The following is a 23872-nucleotide window of genomic DNA, read 5'->3' on the forward strand; positions in this document are numbered from 1 at the left end:
CAGGCTTTGCTGGAACCATGAACGTGTCCTCCTGCGCGAAAAGTGACGTGGTAATTCAGAGATGAAGGAGCGAGAAGAAAATGGTAATAGAGCCAGCCGCAGGCTAATTTCAACTTGCCCGCGCGGGTTTAAACGGGTTAGGCTATCCCGTCTTCGTGTGTCCCTCCATGGGCAGTGCTGTCACCGTGGAAGCCGCCCCATCACCATAAGGGTCCTTCCACGGAAGAAGCACCGATGCTACATCATCACGAAGGAGTAAAGCTCAAGACAGCGCCCCGATATTCTTCCCTCTGGGCCCTGGGTTACTGTGGAAAGGAAATGGCAGCGCTTTGCCCACAGACAATGAATGAAGACACGTTGCGTAGCCAGGAAGACACCCCCCCCCCCCCGTGAATGTTAGTGTAATCCAAGCCCCCAAATTCTGTTCCAGCCCGTTTGCCATACTGCATATGCAGAAAACACACGTTCCACCCCATAAGCAAATGCTCTGAGACGTAGTGGGGAACTCAGGGGCACAGGAAAAGGTGAGCCCATTCTCTGTACCTCTACAACACCTGACCCAGTGTCAAGTCCACACAGAACGCTCCAGGAGGGCCAGAGTGGGCTTTACCCATTGACTATATTGTCTTATGTTTTGTCCTCGGTAAAATATAAGATAATCAAAGACAAATAAAGAGGCACAAATCCATTCAAGAATTGGGAGTCATCCACACAAAATAATTCTGGTTCCATCATATAAAAATGAAAATATTTATTTCCTTCCCTTCGTCCCTCTTGTCCTCCTTGTTTTTCATGAGGTTAGGAAGGCATGACCCAAAAGTCAAGCGCTGCAGACAGGCCCAGAATTCCCAGAGAAAAAGAGCCATCCAACCTTGGTCACAATGTCAGATCAACCTGGTTAAATGTTGTACCACATCCACAACCACAGCAGCAGCGGTGCTGTTTTTAAAATAGTTACCAAGAATCCATGCTCTTGGGGCTTCTCTCACCGCTGCTCTGAGCTAGCCAAAGCCCACAAAACCCCGGAGATGGTTTTGGCTTTATCCTCCCACTGAACTCATGCCAGCTCTTCATGGGCACAGCCAGGGCAGCATCATGGCCTTAGGTGTTGGCAGCTCCTCCCACCCACTCCTTAGCACTTTCCCTGCTCAGGGGCAGTGGCAAAGGCTACCTCTCTTCCACCCACTGTACCTGGAGGCAGCGCCCCCCACCCTCACCCCAGCCGGCCAGGCTGAGGGAAGGCATCTTACCTGCCTGAACTCAGGCAAATGCTTTATTAGTCAGCCTACTGCCTTCACAGAACGTCAGAATGGACCTGCCTAACGGAGATGCTAGGTAGTCTGACCAATGAGAAATCATCACTCATAAACAGGGAGGAGAAACCCCTGATGGGTATGCTGTCTCTCCACTCTCACGTAATTGGAAGAACTGGTTTCTTTAAAAACTAGAGTGCTTAGATTAATTGAAAAGTTCTATTTTATTTAAATGGCCCTGCCTCTGTATCTCTGTTCCTTTTCTCCAGTCACCTCCTTTGCCTGGGCCTCATCACCACCAACTAACCGGTCCTCCAGCCTCCATTCCTTTCTTCTTCCCAAACATCCAAAAGATCTTCCCAAAGAACGGATTTCACTACCTTTTGAAACAAGTCCGACTCAAGAACCTTTAATGTCACAAAGAAACAAGGCACCTCCTCAAGAGTCCCTGATGCTCTTTTGCCATGGCTTCAGCAACGTCCGAAACAGCAGCACAGACATCGGGATACCTTCCAACACGGACCCTTGGGAAGAAGTTTTGCTTTGAGTTGGACATCCTCGCTCTCCCCTGTTGTCCTCCAATGTATTCCTGACATTAATTCTATTGCACACACACCATGGCAAACTCCTACTGGACTTCTTCCAGTAACTGGTGAGATGCTCTGCACTCCTAACAAAGAGCCTCCCTCCAGATGACGGTAAGTGAGCAGAAGTAAGGAGGAACAATAAATCAACGGCAGAAGAAAACACAAAACACATCCTGACACTTGCAGGACATCATGTTCCAGCAAGTGCACCAGATAATGGGCAAACAAATATGCATGCTAGGAAGCAACTCGGCCGTCTACAAGGCCGGTAGCTAGGTATCACACGAGGGAAAAATGGTCATCTGACCACGGGAGAGTGGCTATGGAGATAGAGAATGCTAAGGGAGGGGACTCAAGATCCTTAGGAAGAATATACATCTGTCCTCTCCCTCTCCTTCTGAAAGAACACAGAACTGCTACATTTCACTGCCATATGTCTGCTCCTCCTGCCAAAGGCGATAAAACACCTCTGAGTGTTCCAGGACCCAAAAAAAACCCTTAAAATTATATATATATGTATATATATAATATATATAGCAGCTTTCTCCTGAGTTCTTAAAAAGCAATTAACAGGGGCTCACCTCTTTTCCCCACAATAACGTCTTTAAGGATCCTTCCAAGAAGGCTTCCCTTGTGGCTCTAGCCAGTGATTATTCCCATGCCTTCCCTTGGAAACTTCTGACATCCAGAACCTTAAAGGCACGTTCATGGGGCTGGCCAGGTTGCCCACTGGACTGCAAGTTCCTCTAAGACAAGGACTGCTGCTTTTTCTCTGTCTCCTCCCTTTCACCATCCCTTTAGCATCCAGCCATCCAGAAGAGGCAGTAAACAGATGCTCAAGAAGCACGGCCATCGGCCAGTAGCTCTAAATCACAATCCGTCCACTCTCGGGTGAAAACTACGCTTTCCCTTTAGCACGCATGTACTTTAGATATTGCCCTTCTCTTGATTCCTGCTGTCCTTTTCTCCAGAAGAGAAAGTCTCATACTCTAAGCCACCACCATCACCCTCTTTTTTTCAGATGACCGGATGGTTGAATGTCAAGTGTTCTGTTTGATGCATATTTCCCACGATAATAATGTATAAATAAATAACTTTTTTGTAAAGAAGGCAATAATCACTCCCCCTGCACAGACAGAGTTGAGTATTGGCTGGGTGCGCAGTTCTGGAGTGTAATGCAGTTGGCACTCTTCTTTCCACTGTTGTTTGGAGGTTTTAGGATTTAAATGGATGGTACTGGCTCTGCTTGTGTGCAAGATCATGCAGCCCCTGTCCCTAGGAAGCACTTCACCCCTTTCTCGTTTACCTGCTGCTCATTTTAAGAGGCTATCATCCTTACTCTGTCTCACATAGGTAGTACCTGGTAGAGGCCACCTTTCTCCCCTGAAAAGACCTCTCTTGGCTCTTCACTAATTTTCACAAGTTAGGGTCAAGCCTTGGAGATCCTTTTAGCCCAATTGTAAGAAATAAGAGCTTCTGTACTTGGCCTGATCTGTGACTTCTTTGTAATTCTCCCATCAAGTCTAAAGATAATCAGTCTTCTCTTTTACACATTCTGGTCTTTTCTTCTTCTTCTCAGTCCAGCCCCTTCCCCTCTGAAAAAAATGGACTGGTTCATCCAGCAGGTTTAGTCCTGATTTGGCCAATTGGTGGTGTCAATGTGATTAGGAGGTTGCTGGGCTTCCAGTGACAGTTTATTCACTTTCAGGTCCTCATGTGGTCTCTCTGCTGAGTGTAGTATGTGTAGGTGTAGGTGTGCATTCACGTACTTCTAATAGCTAATACTCTGACTGAAGAAATGGAATCAAGGTGAATTTGTGTGGCTGAATAATAACATAGTTTTCAAGGCATATGGGAGGTCAATCTTGGAATTTTACAAATTGGAAAACAGAGGTAAGGATGGGAAAAGGACTTGGCCAGGGTCATAGAGCGAATGAATTCGAGCATCAGGTTCGCAGCTCAGAGCCACCGCCACTCAGTCCTGCAGGGTCATATATACGCCTCTTTAAGGATGCGTGAATGTGCATGAGAATGCAGTATTCCTCCAGACAACAAAAATAGATCATAGATCTGTGAATACAAATGTGGAGAGAACTGTGTGTGCAGCTTACAACACAGAGAGCTGTTCAGATGAGGTTAAAGCTACTGCATTTAGGAAAAATCAGAATCAATCCAAAGTGATGACCCCTCCCCATCCTGTTCATTCTTCCCATTTCCCCCAAGTAGCCCATTTTAAAAAAAAATAGGCACATTTCAAAAAGCCTCTTAGGGAGGTTATCATACAGATTTTTTTTCTTTAGTTTGATCAACACAACTGTTTTCCTTAATTCCAAGAAAATAGCTTTTTTCACACATCTATGCACACACCATCTCACACACACATAAAACATTGCCAGCAGGTACTTTTAATTTGCTGGAAAATATTTCTAAGAAGTCAAAAAGCTTCAGCTGAGTGAGTGTGCCTTCCTATTGGCTAGTCAGACCAGCTGAGGGGCCTGATTGGTCTCTGATCCAAAGGACCGATAAGAAGGGCTATAAAATCCCCGGGTGCAGCTCTTGGGCCCCCAGTTTGGAAAAGCCAGAGGTGCCAGGAGCGGCGACTGCAGCAGCAGCAGCAGCAGCAGCAGCAGCAGCAGCAGCAGAAGCTTCAGAAGAAGCAGCAGCAACACCCCTAAAAAAAAAAATTTTTTTTTTCCCTCAAATCCTCACCTAAGCCTTCAGTGTATCCAGATCCACATCTTTACTCAAGCCGGGAGAGGGGAAAAAGGAAAGGGGGGGGGAGGAAAAAAAATCCAACAACTTAGCGAAAACTTCTCAGAGAATGCTCCAAAACTCAGCAGTGCTGCTGGTGCTGGTGCTCGGTGCTTCTGCAACCCACGAGGCGGAGCAGAATGACTCTGTGAGCCCCAGGAAAGCCCGGGCGGCCGCTCAGAACTCAGGTAAGCAGCAAACCCAGGACCGGTTCCCCCCCTCCCCGCCCCCAAAGAGCTGTCCTCATTTGCCTCTGCTTTTGCAACTGTGTCTGTGACGGCTGATCTTGATAATAAATGTGCTTCATGCCTGATGGCAATAAACTGCCGGTGTAATCCAATAGCCTTAGGAAGTGGAGCGCCTTTGTTTAATAAATTGCATGCAACTAACGAAGAAGCTGGGCGCTCGGCTGAGGGTATTTCATTGCATAAGCCTAGCCTGATTGCCTGAAATCTGGCACGTACCCTCTTTGGGGTTGGGGGGTGGAGGAGGGAGAAAGGGGGCGGGGAAAGGGCTTGAATGCTGGCCTGCTTCAAAGCGCTCTCTGTACTTTCCAGAGAGCTGATCTGAAGGTGAGACATAGTTTTTCTGATGCTGTTCCTCTTACGGGTGAGATCCTAGAACTTGACATCCCTCCCTCGTTTGGGGGACCCCCCGAAAAGCTCCCGACACAGACTGCTTTTACAGAACCACAGATGGTCTGAAAAATCCAGGGCGTTTTCAAGGGAAAGCTCTACACATCCCACCCCCTGCCTCTGCTCCTTCTCTGGCGCCGCCGGGTTCCCAGGCTCCATTCAATTGCTGGTGCAACCCAGGACCAGAGAGTCCCTTGAAAAGGAGTATTTGTGAAATGCAGCCGCTGTTTCTCCCGGGAAAGCTCTCCCCTGAGCCCTGACTCTTGGAGCCTTTTCATTGTGTCATATCTTGGCCTCTAAAGCGAAGGAGCCTTGAGGAGGACGCATTGGCACCTCTGTCTTCTGACTTCTCTTGAGCCCCTCGCTCCTCTTCCTCCACTGGCTTCTGCCCCAACTGTCAGCAAAGATGGGGTCGCAGGTGTCCAACGCTGCAGCTTGTGCTCCTCTTGGAAGAGGACAGGTCCCTGCAGAGAGGAGAGCATTGGCTTCACTTGGTCTTGTACTTAGTTGCTATAGAGATGCAGTGATTCACAATTCAGGCTTGCCTAAAACAATAGAAGCCCTAATGCATATTAAAACTGCTTAAAGCAAAGTTATCATTTGAACCCCGTGGAAATATATAATTAGGGAAATGACTTGTAACATCCCAGAGGCTGCGGGGGGGGGGGCAGGGGGAGGGGAGCCTAACTGAACCCTGCTTTTGATCTCAGGGGAGAGTCTTATGGTATAAAGGCTGCAGATCATTGCTTGCCGAGCTGCCTGCCAGAACACCCCCCTTCTGCCGGAGAGACATGACTTTTATGGGAGATCTTATCCACCATGTAGAAAGCCTCCTGAGAGTTCTTTGCGGTTTTCTTCGTCTTGCACAAGGGGTGTCTCAGCCTTGTTACGCCACACCTGTATTTCTCTCTTTAAATGGGGGTGGAGGATTTAATATGAAAGAGTATACATACCTCAAAGCACTGTCCTGTAGTCAAGGGTTGGGGTGAAACACGAGCATACAGGATTTTTGGCCCCCCTCCCAATATGAAGGTGAGTGAAAGGTCCTGAGTCAGAAGGGTCTCTATGTGAATTTCTGGCAAATTCCTCTCCTCCAGTTGTATCCTTCCTGGTCTGGAGTGAATTCTGGGAAGTCAGCTGGATTCCCTGACCCTTTTGTCACCTGTGCCATGGCCTTCAGGCTCCAAGGTGTAACCTTTGGCTTTATAGAGCAACCTCAAGGCCACTGGGCCTTCTATGAACTCCCGTGTTACTTCTGCAGCCTCTAAGGTGGAGGAAGGGAGAGGAGATTGTCTCCCGGGAAGCCTCCCCCCTCCCCAGCCCGCCCCGGATCTTCTTGTGCTCTAGTTCTTGTAGGTCCAAGGGGCTTGCTGGCCCCTTTCTTCTCACCTCCACACCCCACGTTGAGTGAACCCATCTACTGAACCCACCATGGACTTCTAAGATAAATTCACCTGAACCCTTGGCCTTGAATTTTGCCTCTGCCCCCACCTAGTCCCTTGGAAACACCCTCACTGTGTAACCTGCATTGGGTGGGTTTGTCTCTTCCAGCTGATGTGATTCGCTGCCTCAACAGTGCTCTGCAGGTTGGCTGTGGAGCTTTTGCCTGCCTGGAAAACTCCACCTGTGACACAGATGGAATGTTCGACATCTGTAAATCCTTCTTGTACAGCGCTGCTAAATTTGACACTCAGGTAATAAGACCGTGGCCCCTGCAGCCTATGTGCTGCTTTCCATTAACCGTGTGCTAGGCCATCGTGCTGACGACCCCTTCTTGGAAGACACGAGCTCTGCTTTTCAGCGCACACACTCCTACACACACACACACACATTTTTGTCCAGGAAATAAGTTCTGTTACAGGACACTTCCCTGCCCACTCCGAGGTATGATCTCTCACTCTCTAGCAGAGGCAGGCTTATAAGGGGAGGGGTGATGAGCAGAAAATCCTTTACCAGTAAAGTTCTTCTCACTGTGTGGTCAGCACACACTAGCTTACACATTTAATTATCAAAGCCTCAATCTCCAATTTTCAAAGCCATATCCTATTTTTAAGTCTCTCTCTCTCTCTCTTTTTCTCTCTCTCTCCCTCCCTCCTTCCCTCCCTACCTCCCTTCTCCCCCTCTTTCTCACCCTCTCTTTCCATTCTCCTCTTTCTCTCTCTCTCTCTCTCTCTCTCTCTCTCTCTCTCTCTCTCTCTCTCTCTCTCTCTCTCTCTCTCTGCCCCTTCCTCTCTTTCCATTCATCCCTCCATCTACCTGCCCACCCCTCTCTGTCTCTGTCTCTCTCTGTATGTGTGTGTGTCTCTCTCTCTGTCTCTCTCTCTCTTCATTGTCATGGAACTCAACATGGTCCAAGAGAAGAAGAGATCTTTTTGTTTTATTTTAATCATTAGCCATGGCAGTTTCCCCATTTCAAGGAGATGCTGACGTCATGCCAGTATCCAGGCTAGCCCCCTTAGAGACACCCCCACCCTAGATGCGGTCTGCCCTGTACCTCCTTGTCAGGTCAAGCTAAGCTTGTGCCCCCTTTGCTCTCTCCTTGTCAGGGAAAAGCGTTTGTCAAAGAGAGTTTAAAGTGCATCGCCAGTGGGGTTTCCACCAAGGTGTTCCTCGCCATTCGGAGGTGCTCCACTTTCCAGAGGATGATTGCTGAGGTGCAGGAGGAATGCTACCGCAAGCTGAACGTGTGCAGCATTGCCAAGAGGAACCCCGAAGCCATCACTGAAGTCGTTCAGCTCCCCAATCACTTCTCCAACAGGTAAAAAAATGAGCCTGCAATTTTCCAATACGAGGGAAGAGATGTTGGCTAAGGAGCCATACAGGGAAGGCGGTGGGGGTAAAAATGCCACAGTCACACTCTTATTTTAGCTTACAGTCTTCTCAGCTTTGGCAGGAAGCAATACGTTTGTGATTGGTTGTGACAGATTCAGCAGCCTAGATTCCCCCCACCCCCACCGGTGATAGGGACAGTCTTTCGATGCATCTAGCAGAAAGCTTCATCTGCACCACCCCTGAGTGCATATTCATTGTCTGTTTTCTCGCCATATGCCAGAAGGAAATGGTGACATTTTTGGAAGCAAGCGTTTGAAACATCAGATGTCGTTGAAATTGTGACTTTGCAGCAGGACAATTGACAATTAACCAAAAAACACTCAAGTTAAAAATGGCATGATGCAGCCTTTTAAAAAGCTGCATGAATTTTGAATGAGTCTTTAGCCCAATCAGATATTTCAGTCATCAGCCTAGAATAAGGCACCTCCCTCCCCTAGGATTCCCATTGTCTGTTCAGGAGAAGCGTGTACTCTCTCCTTTCCATTCTCTATCCCTCTCATTCCATCGCTCTACTCACTGATTTTCAGAAATGATGTTCTAATGGATTCCCAAGGCTACGCAGTCTCATCGTAAGCTTTCAAAATTGGTGAAAAGACACTGACCTACTCATAGCTGAGCACAGTGCCCTTCTAGACTCCAAGTTCATGCTCTTCACCAGGCAGACTCACACATGATGCACGAGAAGGCTGGAACCCCTCCCCAGGCACCTGGCAGAACAGGGCTTTCTGATCGGTAATGACATGAAGAGAGATGCAGATGGTGCCGGAGCAAAGGTGTGGCAGAGGGAATGTAGGATGGTCACATGCAGCCATTCCCAAGCTTCCTGCGATTCCCCACAAACTAAAAGCTGCCTCCCCATCCTAAAGTTCGATGATCCTTTCAGTCACCAGCCAATATGTACATGTTCACAAAGACAAGTCCTAAACTGGAATTCTCACGCCTAAGTGTTATCACTACTTGTCTGATTAATTTCTTTGACAAGGACACCAACCCTCCTTTAGCTAGTGTCAACTGTCTAGTAGTCCATCTGATGCGTGCAGATGAACAAGGTACTGGCTGATATCTAATTTGGGTCTCTGCTGATAGATGCTTGAAGACAACAAAGTTCGCTCCTCCTTAGGGTAAGGGGAAGGTCCCTCACATGGATTTGTTGGTAAAGCTCCTGATAGAAAGACCCATAACTGCCCCTAACTCACTTCTCAAGGACGAGCAGTTCAGTGGTCTTCAGAATGACATGCCGATGGGGAGAAAGCCCTTCTCTAGTCCTTGGAATTGATTCTAACTGGGGATCCCCCTGCCTGATATTCCCAGAGAAGAAAAATCAAACCCACCAACTCTTTCAAACGATCTATCTCCCTATAGGGATCTCAGTTTTAAAATGATCCTAGGAAGATTGTTACTGCATCTGAGGGAAGATTGCAAGAAAAAATGAAACAAAACTGGCAAATCATTGCAGACTGCCTTCCTCAGGAGGAGGGCTAGGGGGAAGTACATGTTTGTACGCATTGGGTGGTGGGCAGGAGGAGGTGCTTAACAAAAGCCTTCTTTCAGTTAGATCTTTTAAGAATCCCATGACGTTGCATGATCTATGCTATGACCTGTAATTAATTTTGAGGCAATACTGATCCTGCCCATATTAACAGAAAAGGCACATTCCTTGAAGAAAGGAGAGGTCCTGTAGAAAGGATAATAGAGATGCAGACTGGTAACCCCAAATGGTTTCAGAAAAAAACGGCAACAAGGGGCTTATTTCCACTTTCTTCCGAAAAGAGTCACAAGAGAAAGTCTTGCTGTGTCTCTTTTTCATCGGGGGGTGGGGGAGGCTGGTTGTGGGGAGGAGGGGGTAGGAAGGGGCCAGTCTTTAAAGACCAGAAGCTTCCATTCAACTTTTACCTCTCTCCAATTACTTCACTTCAACTGGCTAATATTATTGCTCTTAAGAAGGTAGGGATTTCCGGTTCCGCGCTGGGTTTGACTTGCTCTATTTCAGCTCCTCGCTCTCCCGAAGCATCCTGCTTTCCCACCCTCTGTCCCACCATAGACACACGCGAAACTGGTGCCAACTGGCACAGAACTGTGAAAGGAAGTAGTTACAGGTTCATTCCACCTTCCTGTGACTTATCTAACATGAGAATGGAGGCTGGGAGAATCCAAAGCCTGTGCCTGGACTCCTTGTCAGAACAGAGATGTTTTCCATGAGAGGAATGTGGCTGGAAAAGAAGGGATGGCTGGGTGTCCACACACCCCCACCCCACCCCACCACTGGCTAAATTTGAAAACTGCAATGTGAACCATGAGGGAAGCAAGACAATTGATCAGAGAGGCAGGGCAGTGTGAGGATGGGGAAGCAATTTGACTAGTCCAGATCCAGGGTGGGAAAACTGACAAAGCTTCCAACTCTCTAGGGCATGCTTAGGGAACAGGAAACAGAAGAATAATATTGATCAAGGGAAACAAAGGACTATTTATAAACCCTCACACAGAACGTTCCTAAGCAGTATGTGTGTATTTGGGTAAGCATGGCTGAAACAGTAGCTATGGAAAATATCTGATCTTATTCTCCACCAAGAAGCAACAGAAAGAAAAAAAAACTGGTGGAATTTTCAAAGTGGGAAGATAGATACAAGTGTAGAAAAATCATTCCAGATTGGTGATCAGAGCATTTAGCTCCTACTCCCACACCCACCCTCCCAGCCTTTGCAGCCCACCCCATGGAGCCCTCCTAAGGAACCTATTATCAACTTCCTAGAAGTGTAGAATTCCCTGGCCAGAGATAATCAAACAAGTTATCTAGATTAGCTGCCTTGCTTTACTAATTAAATGAGGGAGGGCCAGGGAGTGGTCGTGACCTGCTGAAGGTCACAAGGCTAGGGAAGGCACCCTTGGGTCTAAAGCTCACATGACCTTGAACCAAGCGATTTGATCTCTACTCAAAAATGGCAGTCAACAAAACCTGCAGGAAACATCCCCAGTCCCCAAATAGAATACAGAGTTCAATGACATTTACATGCAGCCTGTGGTTAGATGCAGTTGAGACGGTACAGCGACTCAGAGTGACCTCGTGTACAGCAGAAGGAAACACTGCCCAGTCCTGTCCAGCCAGTCAATTGTTCCTGTGCTTGAGCCCACCTTTGCAGCCCCTGAGTCAGTCCATCTCCTTGAGGCCTGCTCCCCTTTTTCACTGCCCCTCCACTTTACAGCGCATGATGGTGATCAAGCATTAAGTTCAGCTTCATTTTTCCCCAGAAGAAAAGGTTTGGCCTACCAAAAGCTACAGAAACAACATGAGTTAGCACACGCACTCCAAAAATTGTCTTCAACTGCTCGATAATATGTGGCGATTGTTAACTCAATCTTTGCTGCACACACGATTCCTTAAATAATCCATCTCACTTTGAGACTACCAGGGAGGTACTGCCTCACTGACCAGCGCAATCCCAGAGGTCAATGCCACAGTAGAGACACAGAATTAACGATGGCCCCCTCTGGAAAACTGGATTGCCTTCAAAGTCCCATGGCAAGTTTTCCAACCTTAGAGGTGCTATGAGGGAAGCCAGGGACTGTGTTCCGACTCCCGGGAACTTTCTTAGCCCACCCTTCTCGAGTTAACTGCGCTCCAGGAGAGCAACTACTAAGGGGGGATTCTGGAGCGTTACTAAAGACAGTGAGGCTGGCATCAGGGAAAAAATGCCACCGGATCGGGTATCCTTGCTGGGCCAGCAGAGAAAGCACCAGAAAAGGCAGGAACATGGGCTGAACAGGGCAGACCCTTGAAGAAAGTGGCGCCTGAAGAACCCGTCTGCCTGACAGGCGGGGAAGCGTTTCCTTCCAAAGCTTGCGTTCCTTCACGGAATGAGACTTCCGCACCCGAACAAGCACTTCCGTCGTCCCTATCCAAGGAAAGCCCTTCTTTTCCAGCCTATGGTAGGGGCTCGTCTGATGTGAACCGGCCGTTTAGAAATCACACGATTGGTGTGATGAAGTCCACCTTGGGGCTTAAGGGGACCATCAGAATCTTTATCCTCTAAAATAAAACTGAGATCCAGAGAACCCTGGTCCCAGCAGCACACAGGTCTATGAAGATGCCTGGAAGGAGTTAGGTGGGAGTGCAGGTGTCCTTGACTATGGGAATATGTTAGCCGACTCTCAATTTTTCCACAATGAGTTGGCTCCCGATTTCCCCATCCCAGGGAGATCTGCTTTGACTTAGATGCTTTATAATTCCGAAGGCCTGGAAAATGTTCTTCTGTGCCAGAGAATCCCAAACTTAACAGCGGCTAGCTATAATGCTCCGTTGAGGAAGGGGCATAGGCAAACTCTCTTGGTGACCTGGACACCCCACTTCTCTTTGCATCCCTGCCTTTGTTTCCTTACTCCCAAAAGGGTGATGGTTTTGCTTCATCACCCATGCGCTACTCCAATTATTGTAAATCCTTGAAAGGACCTCTTTGGGGGGTTAAGTTATTCCGGAAAGATGTTTGATCCTGTGCTCTGTAAGGTGAATTAAAAATAACCAGGTTTCTCTTCATGGAAGATCCTGTGCCCCAGAGAGCCTCAGGGTCCTCTGGAGAAAGGGTCTCTCCCTATAAATATTACAGGTCACCATCTTCAGAGCGTTTCTCGTTAGCTAATGGATTTTGACAACTATTGCTTCACAGTGATGCAGAAGCATATCCGACCCAAACTGGATAAGACCTGAGCTGTCTTCCCAAAAGACAGGATAGGTGACCGGGTCATCCTTTCTAAGCCGTGACACCCAGGCACACTGTTGGGGAGGTTTAATGAGCTTGCACCAAAGATGAAGATGGCTTCTATCAGACGCAAGGGTTTTGTGTAAAATTTGGCATGGAGGAAAAGAAAAAGAGTCACCAGCTGTTACTGAGGCAGTCTGACTCGCGGTGACATGCAGATGCAGCATGGGATTGCCCTGTAGGCTGTGCAAGGCGGGGGCCTTTCCTGAAGCAGGTTGCCAGGCCCATCTCCTGAAGCACTTCTGGGTGGCTGCAAACTCTCAGCTTTTCAGTTAGGCAAGGGACTTGTAATCTTGACCCCAACCACTGTTAATCCATTGCCATCAAGTCCCTGCCAGCTCAGCCGTTCTGATGGCAGCGTAGAGCTGCAGCATCGTTTCAAATGCTGGAAATCTTTCCAGGGGCCCCTGGTGGCACTACTGTGTTCGAGTGCTCGGCTGCTACCCGAAAGGTCAATGACTGCAATTTGCTAGCTGCTAGGTGAGCTAAAGATGTCCAGCAGACCCACTCTTGTCCTATAAGGACTTGATGAGTCCAAATTGACTTGGAGTTGGTCAGGGATTTGGGGGTTTGTTTGGTTGGTTTCAGTCTTTTTGGAAGCAGACTGCCACATCTTTCCCCAAAGATCTGCTAGGTTTCCATAACTGACTTTTCAGTAAGCAGACAAGCACTTACTTAATTACAGTGCCACCAAGACTCCGAAATATACCTCTCCACGGTGTCCCATTTGGTTCCATGCTGTGTTGAGCGAGCAGCACAAGGTCAACAAAATATGGAGCTGCTTGCTTCCTTAAAGATGTACCATCTCAAAGGCCCCAGGGAACAAAGTTCTACTCTGTCCTAAGTAGTTACTCGCCTGATGGCTTACAAGGAAGCAGACCATGTGACAAATCCACTTCCTCAGGGACCACAAAATAAACCAAGAAATCTAAAGTGAAGGGTGAATGGAGCATGAGAGTATCCTAAAGGATACCCAGAAATAAGATTCACATTACTTTTCATCACCACGCGCCCACACACAAATGGCCACCGAGGGCTGTCCAGCCCAATTAAAGAGCCAATATCATTGGGAGTCATCACAGACTAATCTGTATGGTGTTTCTAGCAAGTCCACGATAGGCAAACACCGGAGATAGAGTAGTAGGCGAAGGCTTCACAGAGTCACTGAACTACAATGAAGGAGCGCCTGTGTCTCAATCTAATGATCTTTACTGTGGGCACTCGGGCCTCCCGCCTATACTGTCTCTTTGGAAGAAGGCTGGAATTATGGTTAGTCGACAGCACTTTTCAAGGCTGGCTGGGTGGATGAGATGGAAATGAGATTTAGTAGAAAAATATATGAAGCAGACAGAAGATGGGAGCCCTCCCTTCTAAAGCCAGTTTCCCCAGAAAAGCACTCATGCTAATTCTGTACCTTCATGGACACAACCAAAATAAAGGACATTGCAAAGAGCCATGAAAATAACTGCAACTGCATAGGCGGTGACTATTAATACAACTATGCAGTGTTGAGCTCATCTCCCTCATGAGCTTCTACCATCTATGACCTTGGATAAGTCACGTCAGCTCTCCCGCTACAGTGGCTTCTTTATCAAATGAGAGCTGATCTAGTCGCTGATTGATCTCTGGGGTCCATCTAGCTCCATGATTCTGTGCTTCCAAAAACTGTAGTCTGTACAGTCAGCCTACTAGCTACAGCATGGCCTACATCTCCTGAACTCTGAACACAAAGACCTTGCGTTGTACTGAAAATCCAGCTGGCCCCTGCACTCCCGCTAAGCAGACATTGCCTAAGGGTTGGAAACCAAAAGGCACCTTGGTCTGGCCATCCGGGACCAGCGTTGGCTGGAGCACAAGTCTCACCTTGCTCTCGCTGAATGACAGACACGCTGACTTCTTTCTCAATGCAGATACTATAATAGACTCATCCGGAGCCTGTTGGAATGTGATGAAGACACGGTCAGCACAATCAGAGACAGCCTGATGGAGAAAATTGGACCCAACATGGCCAGCCTCTTCCACATCCTGCAGACAGACCACTGTGCCCACGTACACCCACGAGCTGACTTCAACAGGAGGCGCACCAATGAGCCACAGAAGCTAAAAGTCCTCCTCAGGAATCTCCGAGGTGAGGGGACCCCTCCCTCCCACACAAAGCGCACCTCTCCTGAGAGTGCATAACCAGGGAGAGATGTGCACCGCCTCGCCAAACTAGTATCATTTTAGAGGTGAGAATACACCGACTTTAAGTGTACTGTGCCTGGTTTGATTTTTTTTAAAGTAGTTCTTATTTTCTACCATACCCCCACCCTTTACAGAGAATTGCATGAAACTAGGCTTCTGTAACCAATATTCCAACATTCTGCAATGGCAGCATTCCCACAAACAGAATACATGTGATCTTCCTGCCTCTCCTCTCTAATCACCTTCCTTTATCCCATGGCCTTCTCCGGCTGACCTCAAACTACCCTCACACCCCCCAAAATTCATGTAATCCCACCCCCCCCCAAGTCATTGTAATTTGAAAACGTGGAGCCCTTTAGAATGGTTGTCCCAGTAGAGTTAGCTGATAAGAAACAACTTAATTTAAATGCATGTCTTAAAAGCTCATAAAGATGTTAATTGGAATTCATATTATGAATCTGTGCTGGCCATGGACGAATATGAATGTCATGCTTGAATTCTTGATCTCGAATGAGCTAGTGTCTTATGGTCTTGATCCTCCAATGTCTAGTTTCCTTTCCAACACATTTACCAAATTGCTCAAGCCTGGCTCTTCCACCAGACTTTGAGCCTGCATCTTCTTGCATCTAGTGAAAAACAAAAAGCTAACATCTTTATGTACTGTAACTGCTCAGAGCTTTAAAAGTATCTTTAACAATTGTCTTAAAAACCAGAGAATCTTAAGGTCTAACTGTGGAATATAAATAGCTGAAAACTAATGTACTGTACATAAATTCCAGAGGACTCTGCTTAAACAAAGCAGTATATAATAACTTTATTGCATATAGATTTAGTTTTGTAACTTAGCTTTATTTTTCTTTTTCTGGGAATGGAATAACTATCTCACTTCCAGATATCCACATAAATGCTCCTTGTGGCCTTTTTTATAACTAAGGGGGTAAAAGTAGTTTTACTCAACATCAAAACTGAAGATGGGCCTGTATGAGATAGGAAAAACCAACAGGTTTATCAGATGGACCTCAGGTCAGGTGTCAATCTCCCAGCCCACCTCAACCCAAAGGCTATGCTTGACTTAGACCGATCCTGAAATATTTTGTCACCTCCAACTGGGAATTATAAGACACCCCCCACCCCCAAAAAAGCATCCCTTTGGACTTGGGCCACTTCAGGTGTGATACGGCCTAAACCTTGGGAAGTGGCAGTTCTTATCTTTCCACCTTTCATGGGCACCCTCTACTCTGGAGAAATGATGGCAGGGTGGGGAGCTTCCCGTTGAGTCAATCAGGAATGAGTCAATCAGCCTTTGGGTCTTTCGTTCAGGGGACTTGGAGCTGAGGGGGTATAAAGAATCCTGGGCTGTCCAGCCTTAATAGACTCCTCTTACCTTTTGTCCTGTAGCACTCTGCCTGCCAAAGTCGTCCTGGCAGCTGGGCCATCTCGGTAGGGTTGCAACAACCAGAAAGAGGGAAAATAAAAGAGCTGGTGGTTTGATCCTTTCTGCCGTGATGTTTACAAGATGGCAACGGCCAAAGCCAAAAGAGTGACCTATCTATGAACAACAGTCGTTTCTCAGGGTCATTGTCCTTGAACCCAACGGTCCCTTAAGAGTGTCACTACCCGCCGAAGGTCAAGGTTGAGAGATGAAGAGGGCGGAGGGGTAGGACTGTATGGGCCACTCCAAACTTGCTTAGGTAGAAACTCTTGGTGCTTGACTCTCACTAGGCTAAACTCCAGATTTGACCAAATCTAGTGACAGCGATCCTGGTGGGAGGAGGGAGGGCATATCTCCATTAAAAAAAAAAAAAAAAAGTTTGTTTTTTTTTAAAAAGCAATACAACTGTACCACAAAGCCTTTAAAACCAGAAATGTGCTGCTCAGGGACCAAGAACAAGTTCAGCAGAGTCAGAGCAGCAGCAGCAGCAGCACGGGCATGGCTGCCTTTGTTCCACACACACAGCCTCTAAGCGGGCGGACATCAGATTGTTAAGGACATTTTTATACTCAGAACTGTCCCACTCCCAGGTGCCCTGCCTCAGCCTCTTGGAAATCAGGTAGACCATATTGTAAGTTGACTCTCCCACTCCTCAGCCCCGCCCCCCACCCCGCCACTCCCAGGCCAGGCTGACTTCTCTGAACCAGAAAAGCTATTTAAGTCTTGTGTGTTGTGTCCTTCTCGCAAACCCACTGAGCCAGGACCCCAGTGCAACCATGAGTTCCTGAGTATTCCTAACACAGGTCTCTCTGACTTCAGTCCATCGGATTCTCTTTGTCCCTCGGACTTCTTCAGATTGTGGTGCCCTCCCCACCCCTTTCCTTCCCACAATGATATTTATATATGTATCTGTAATACATATATCTACACACACGGAAAGAAGCCGTTCTCACAACGTTGCTAGGTTTTTGCTTCTCTTTTCCCCACCCCTACCCCCGCCAAACTCCCCGTCGATCTCGCAAAGCTTCCCCTCATGTTTTCTGCGCAGAGTGATCGGGGGCTGACCTAGAGCAGTTTGTTTGCATGATTCTTCTGTTGTGATTTGGTTGCACTTTAGATACGTTTGTGCCATTATATTTGCATTGTGTATTTATAATTTAAACGATATTTAGGTTTTGTTTTTGGTTTTTTTTTGTTTTGTTTTTCTTTTTTTGGCTGAGTACTGGAATAAACAGTGAGCATATCTGGTATATGTCATTATTTATTGTTAAATTACATTTTTAAGCTCCATGTGCATATAAAGGTTATGAAACATATCATGGTAATGACAGATGCAAGTTATTTTATTTGCTTATTTTTATAATTAAAGATGCCATAGCACAATATGAAGCCTTTGGTGAATTCCTTCTGAGACAAAAAAAAATTAATAATAAAGTGTTAAGTTTTATCTGTTTCTTTTCCCCAATGTCTTTCATTGTTATTCTTGAAAAACTCCTGCAATGGGAATATCTGAACACAAAGGTACCATTTGGTCCTTCCCTCTCCCCTGATCCATGTGACAAAGGAGGCAGATTGCATGGTGGTTACAGGGCCCCAGTTGTGGAGTCAGACAGGGGGGATCTGCAGTCTGGCTCTGTTACTTTGTAACTGTGTGAGGTCAGGCTCTATAAAATGGGGGGAGGGGAATGGTGGCCATCTCATGCCGCTGTTAGTGGGAGAGAAAAAGACATGAAGTTCTTGCAACACACTTACCACACCGCTGAGAGGAAGAAAAGAAAAGATTGCGGTAAATTCATTCCAATCCACCTGTCACCTTAGAACTGTGCTCCATGGCTGTGATCAGCAGGTCTGTCTTCTGAGGGAACTCTGCAGGGATCTGAACCTCCAACCTTGCCATTAGTGGTCAAGCATTTAACCACAACACACCGGGGACACCGTCCACCATGCTCCCAGAGAAAATGTTAGCTCTGGTTTTAAGCAGAGGAAATGAGAGAAAGAAGGGGCATGCTGCCTCAGAAAATGGGGAAAGATTCACAGAAGATTAACATATGGCTCTTCCTGTATGATTACAGGGAAAAGGGGAGGTGGACGTCTATGGGGGGGTTTCTTTGTTTTTTTGTTTTCAAAGGGGTTGCATAGGTATAAGTTTTTCTTTTAATTAGTGGATTTTCACCCCTACACTTTAAATTCAAATGATATTTTTCTCAAAATTTCATTTTCCCAAGTTTGCTGTCATGAAGTGGTTTCCGACTCATAGGGACCTATCAAGGGTTTCTGAGGCTGTCAGTCTTCATGAGAGCAGACGGCCTCACCTTCCTACCACAGAGCGGCTGGTCCGTCTGAATGGGGGATTTTGCGGTGAGCAGCCCAGCACTGACGCAGTGCTACCACCCGGGCTTCTGCAAAGATGCACAGGGAAGTTCACAAATAGTACAGAGTTACCACTCCAAGGTCATAAATATACTGTAAGCACTTACATTTTAAAATCGATCTTTACATATTTAATAATACATATTTTTAAAAGTTATCCTGAATCGTCATCTCTCAGTATGTATTTATGTAGAGAAACAGTAAACTATACTATTCTGCAGTACTTAACAACATAGATCCATGATTTCCATGAACTCAGTCCAAGCGCTAGTTCCGTGACTGACTCTGTGACCTTGGACCAACCGACTGAAGTCTTCACAGCTTAAAGATAAGTAAAAATAAATAAAATAATAGGCCCAACCTCCTCCGAGAGTAACTGTCAGATTTATGTAAGTTACATAAAAAGCACTTAAGCATTCTTCATTCTTAAGTGTTTTTTATGTAACTTATATAAGTCTGACTGTTACTCTCGGAGGTTGGGCCTATTATGACCCCAGTCCTGCCTTTCAGTCCTGGCCAGACCAGAGCATGAGCACTGGTACAGATAAGAGCTCACGCCACATGCAATCCAGGTCAGATAAACCCCTCGGGAACAAAAATGGGAGTATCGGATACCAGGAGGGTAGTGGGAAAGGGGAAGGGGGGCACCAGGAGGCGAGGAAGGGGGTATTGGAAGGGGGAATTCATTGCAATGATCAACACATAGAGCACACACACACACACACACTGGGGGGGTGGGAGACGAACAACAGAAATGTGGGTTGCAGGAGACAGCCGTCAGTGTAAGGTATGAAAATAATAAATTATAAGTTATCAAGGAGTCACAAAAGTTGGGAAGGGAAGGGGGAAAAGAGGAGCTGATACCTAGGGCTCAAATAGAAAGCAAATGTTTAGAAAATGATGATGGCAACATAGGTACAAATATGCTTGAAACAATTGATGAATGGGTTGTTATAAGAGCTGTAAGAGCCCCCAATAAAATTATCTTTAAATTTAAAAACCAGGAAACACAAGGAGGAAGTGGGAAGAGTAATGTTACACTGTGGGGATTGCAATCAATGACATGCAGCCAAGTGGAAATGATAAAAAAACAAACCAGATCTGCTTTATAAGTCCCAACCCAGTTCACAATAAAAGGTGTTAAAAAAATTTTTGTTATGTATTCTATTTAGAAAAAGTGAAAGAGCAAACTCACTGCCAGTAAGTCAATTCTGACTCGTTGTGACACTATGAGACAGGGCAGAATGGCCCCTGCACATTCCCAAGGCTGTTTAACTCATCATGGGGGCAGGAAGTACCATCTGTCTCCCACAGAGTGGATGGTGCATTTGAACTGCCAACCATGTGGTTAGCGGACCAGTGTATAACATACTATGCCAGGAGGGCATCTTGGTTCATAGAAAACTTAACAATTCAGCCATGGAGTTAATTCCGACTCAGTGACTCTGGAAGACAGGGTAGAACTGCCCCTGTGGGTTTCTGAAACCAACTCTTATAGCAGTAGGAAGCCTTGTCTTTCTCCCACGAAGCACTGAATGGTGTCGAACTGCTGAGTTTGTGGTTAGCGGCCCAATGCATAATCATTAGGCCAGCAGGGCTCCTTTGGGCATAGATAGAACCTTCAAAATATTATCTAAGTTGAGTCCTCAACAAATGTAACTTACCATGTACATTAATGGTAACACTCTCATTTAAACTTGCCTACCACACCCATCATGAGCCTTTTTAGGTACAAAGTACCTTTTTAGGTACTATTTTGGGACAAAGAAGTGTTTTAGCTCCCCTTCGGTTTATAGATGTACTTAACCAAGATTTCATGACTTTAAACGAATAGTTAATAAATAGTTAAACATACAAAAATGCCAAACGATAACATAATGAATACCTACATCCCATCACTAACCTTGATAAAATAGCAGATATAATATTCTCCCGGGTGTGCCTCCCTAACCTATTCACATATTAGCAATGATCCATGACTTTAAATTGCTTGAAGAGTCATGGCTTAAAATGAGGAAAATTGCTCAAATTATTGAACTATATTTGAAATGTTTTAAATTTCTATCAGTCTTTTGAAAGTAGAGTTTAACACATGATGGGATTGGATTGCCTGAGTCTGTGCATCTAGGATAGGAGAAGAAAACACGGTCATCTCAGCCCCCGTGGGCTCCATCTGAATGACCACTGAGCCACCATCATGACTCCAAGTCAGAGTTGTGCCCACTTTAATGTGCTTACGAATCACCCAAGGAGCTTTTTAGAATGGTTCGGTGGGTTTGGATGGGGCCCAATTTTCTGCATTTCTCACATGATCTGCTCCCTGGAAGATGCTCTGAGTAGCGAGATCCAGCAATTAAAGTCCAGCCAAATCCATCCTTTAACTCTAGGCATTGTCCCAGGCATCCCAGAGATGCTGCTGAAAGGCAAATGTGGCGAATTAACTCTGGCTGAGTAGCATCCCATTGCCTCCAACATGAATTTCCAGCATCTTGACTCTGAATTTCAGCCCTTCGATAACAAAGCCCTCCTTTCGCGCACACACCCTTATTGTTGTTGTTAGGTTCTGGTAAGTTGGTCCGGAATCACAGGGACCCTACGTACAGCAGGATGAAACACTCGTGGGCCTGACACCACACCGGTCTCACAATTGTTGTTCTGTGAAACCCTTGTAGGCCTTGTGTCCATCTACATCCTTCCCGGTCTTCCTCTTATGCTGACCCTCTACTTTAGCGAGCAGGTTGTCCTTTCCCACAGACTGGTTCCTCCAGATAACATGTCCAAAGTACATGAGATAAAAATCCAACCATCCTTATTTCTAAGGCATATTCTGGCTGTACGTCTTCCAAGACAGATGTGTGTGTGTGTTATTCTGGCAGTTCATGGTATATTCCATATTCTTCACCAACGCATGATGCCAATGTCTCAATCGGTTTCCGGTCTTATTTGTTGACTGTCCTGCTGTCACATGCACACAAGGAAGCATGTACCCTGGATTTGGTTAATGCTAGCTTTTTATTATTGCTTTAAAGGCATTGCGAACTTGTATGCCCCAGTATCTTCCTACATAGTACAGGTATCATTTCTTCGGTGAGTGCCCCAGACTCCGTTTCATTCCACAAAGTCCACGTCTCCCTCAGAAGCACTCTCCCAAATGCCATCTTGCACTGCAGACTGCTTTTGAGGACAGAGTGAGATGGCCAGCTCTGTATTCCCAGCCCTTAACACCAAGCTGACATGCACTACATATTTGAGTGTGGCAGAAAGCATGAGCTCTTTTTACTGCCACCAGCTATGCCGTAGCGCCCTCCAGTACGATGGGGGCCTTAGCGCGAAGGTGTCTTTGGAGACCAGACTGCCTGGATGATAAAATAGGTGAGTGTGTATTTGAAGATTAATGGAATTTTCCCACAAACTTTTTGCAGCCAACTAATTCCAGCTATCATTTTAGGAGTCGTAAAGGTTACCATTTTATAACCAAACCGCATAACTATATTTTTTCCAGCCCTGCTAAAAATGTTATCTTGTCTTTACTGATAAAAATGTCCTGCCAAAAATGTTATCTTGTCTTTACTGATAAAAATCTTGTCCTTATTTTGATAATCTGAACACCAAAAGACTCATAAACACACACAGATTAGATAGTTGTTAAGTACGTCCAAGCCATCACACTAGAAATATACACACAATATACACACTGTGACCACCTGCACTTAAAGCGACAACGTGTTTCCATGTGTCTAGCGATTTTGTCATGCATTACTCTGGTAACAGGCCTCAGTTCATAATTCTTCTTATCTGTAATCAAACTCTGCCATAAATTACATTGCCAATGCCTTGATTGGTTGATTTTTTTACCCCAGGGAGCTCTAACGGCCAGAGTGAAATATTGGCAATGCCAGCCACTTCTCTACAGTATGATCCAAAGAGCAATGCACGTAGTTCCATTTCGAAATATTGAAGCCCAATTATTCAATAAGTATCAACTCAGCTTGTATGCACTACTTAGCACTGTGCGTGGGGGCAGTTTGCAGTGTGCTAAACTGAGAACCCACTAACTCAAATCCTCCAGCTTGCCAATGAAACGCACTCTGCACCCCCTCTGTGGCTTCCAGTTGAGGATCCGATGCTATGTGAAACTCTGGTACAATGAAGCCACACTGCAGGTGTGCCGTGCTGTAGGAAAACCTGACACAGTCTATGTCCCACTAGAGACTGACTACTGGCTTCCAATATTTGGTCAAAGTCCAGTTCCAATGACTGCCTGCTCACCTGCTCACTCCATCTCTTACTCACTTCTTCCACACTGGCCAATGCACCTCTCCTTCCCATCCCCTGCAATAGCCTGAGGAGGGTCTCTCTTGTTTTTTCCAACCATCTATTTTACCAAATATGGCAAGTTCACCTTTTAGAACTTAGAAAATGCACCCCACCCACCAAGAACCCTTCTCTGCCTGCCTAAGAGTGGGTTGGGTGTCCATTCTACCTGCTGCTCAAACATCCAGCGCTTACCTCACTGCTGGAAGAACTTGAACGGATGATTTAGTTGGTTTATTCATCCTCATTAGACTCTAGATCCTCTGAGAGACAGTTCATTTGTCTTCTTCCAAAACTGACACATAGTAGGTAATTAATAGGTACCCACAGAATTTAATTGTTTGAGAATATTGCATTGTTAAATTAAAAAACAATTACTCACTTTACAGAAGACTTTGTTCAAGGACAACAGCTAGACACACAAAACACTCCATCTATGAGTATAAATATCCTAGTAGGGAAAGCAGCATAGGAGATGAAAGCAAATTATGAAAAAACAGATAAAATTGGCCACTACCGATGGAAACCGGTCAGAATATGTACTGTATAATAACGAGGCACAGTTCTCACCTATCCAATTGAGAAGGATTATTTTTAATAATCATTACAGCGCCAATAGGTATTTCAACAATGCAAAACTTACAAACAGTATTGATAAGAATGCAAAATAGATTACCTTTCAAAGATAAATCTAGTAATACTTCGACAGTCTTAAAATTGTACAAAGCCTTTGACCAAAACTCCACTTTTAGAAATGCACTAT

At 45.9% G+C, this 23872-nt stretch overlaps 1 protein-coding gene across 1 annotated transcript; it reads left to right on the top strand.

The window, feature by feature from the left end:
- The first annotated feature begins 4420 nt into the window (after positions 1 to 4420).
- On the top strand, positions 4421 to 17850 carry STC1 (stanniocalcin 1). The gene is made up of 4 exons (XM_075556498.1): positions 4421 to 4779; positions 6778 to 6920; positions 7773 to 7984; positions 14720 to 17850. Exons 1-4 carry the CDS (start codon positions 4662 to 4664, stop codon positions 14988 to 14990), a joined length of 744 nt encoding a protein of 247 aa, XP_075412613.1. The 5' UTR covers positions 4421 to 4661; the 3' UTR covers positions 14991 to 17850.
- The last annotated feature ends 6022 nt before the right edge of the window (positions 17851 to 23872 follow it).

This window comes from Tenrec ecaudatus, chromosome 8, assembly GCF_050624435.1.
Source record: "Tenrec ecaudatus isolate mTenEca1 chromosome 8, mTenEca1.hap1, whole genome shotgun sequence".
NCBI lineage: Eukaryota > Metazoa > Chordata > Mammalia > Afrosoricida > Tenrecidae > Tenrec > Tenrec ecaudatus.

What these genes read in the sequence shown, in the direction of transcription:
- STC1 (XM_075556498.1), top strand. Translation starts at nt 4,662, where the DNA reads ATGCTCCAAAACTCAGCAGTGCTGCTGGTGCTGGTGCTCGGTGCTTCT. An exon ending in GGCGGCCGCTCAGAACTCAG is followed by an intron (nt 4,780 to 6,777) that starts GTAAGCAGCAAA and finishes TGTCTCTTCCAG; the next exon opens with CTGATGTGATTCGCTGCCTC. An exon ending in CTGCTAAATTTGACACTCAG is followed by an intron (nt 6,921 to 7,772) that starts GTAATAAGACCG and finishes TCTCCTTGTCAG; the next exon opens with GGAAAAGCGTTTGTCAAAGA.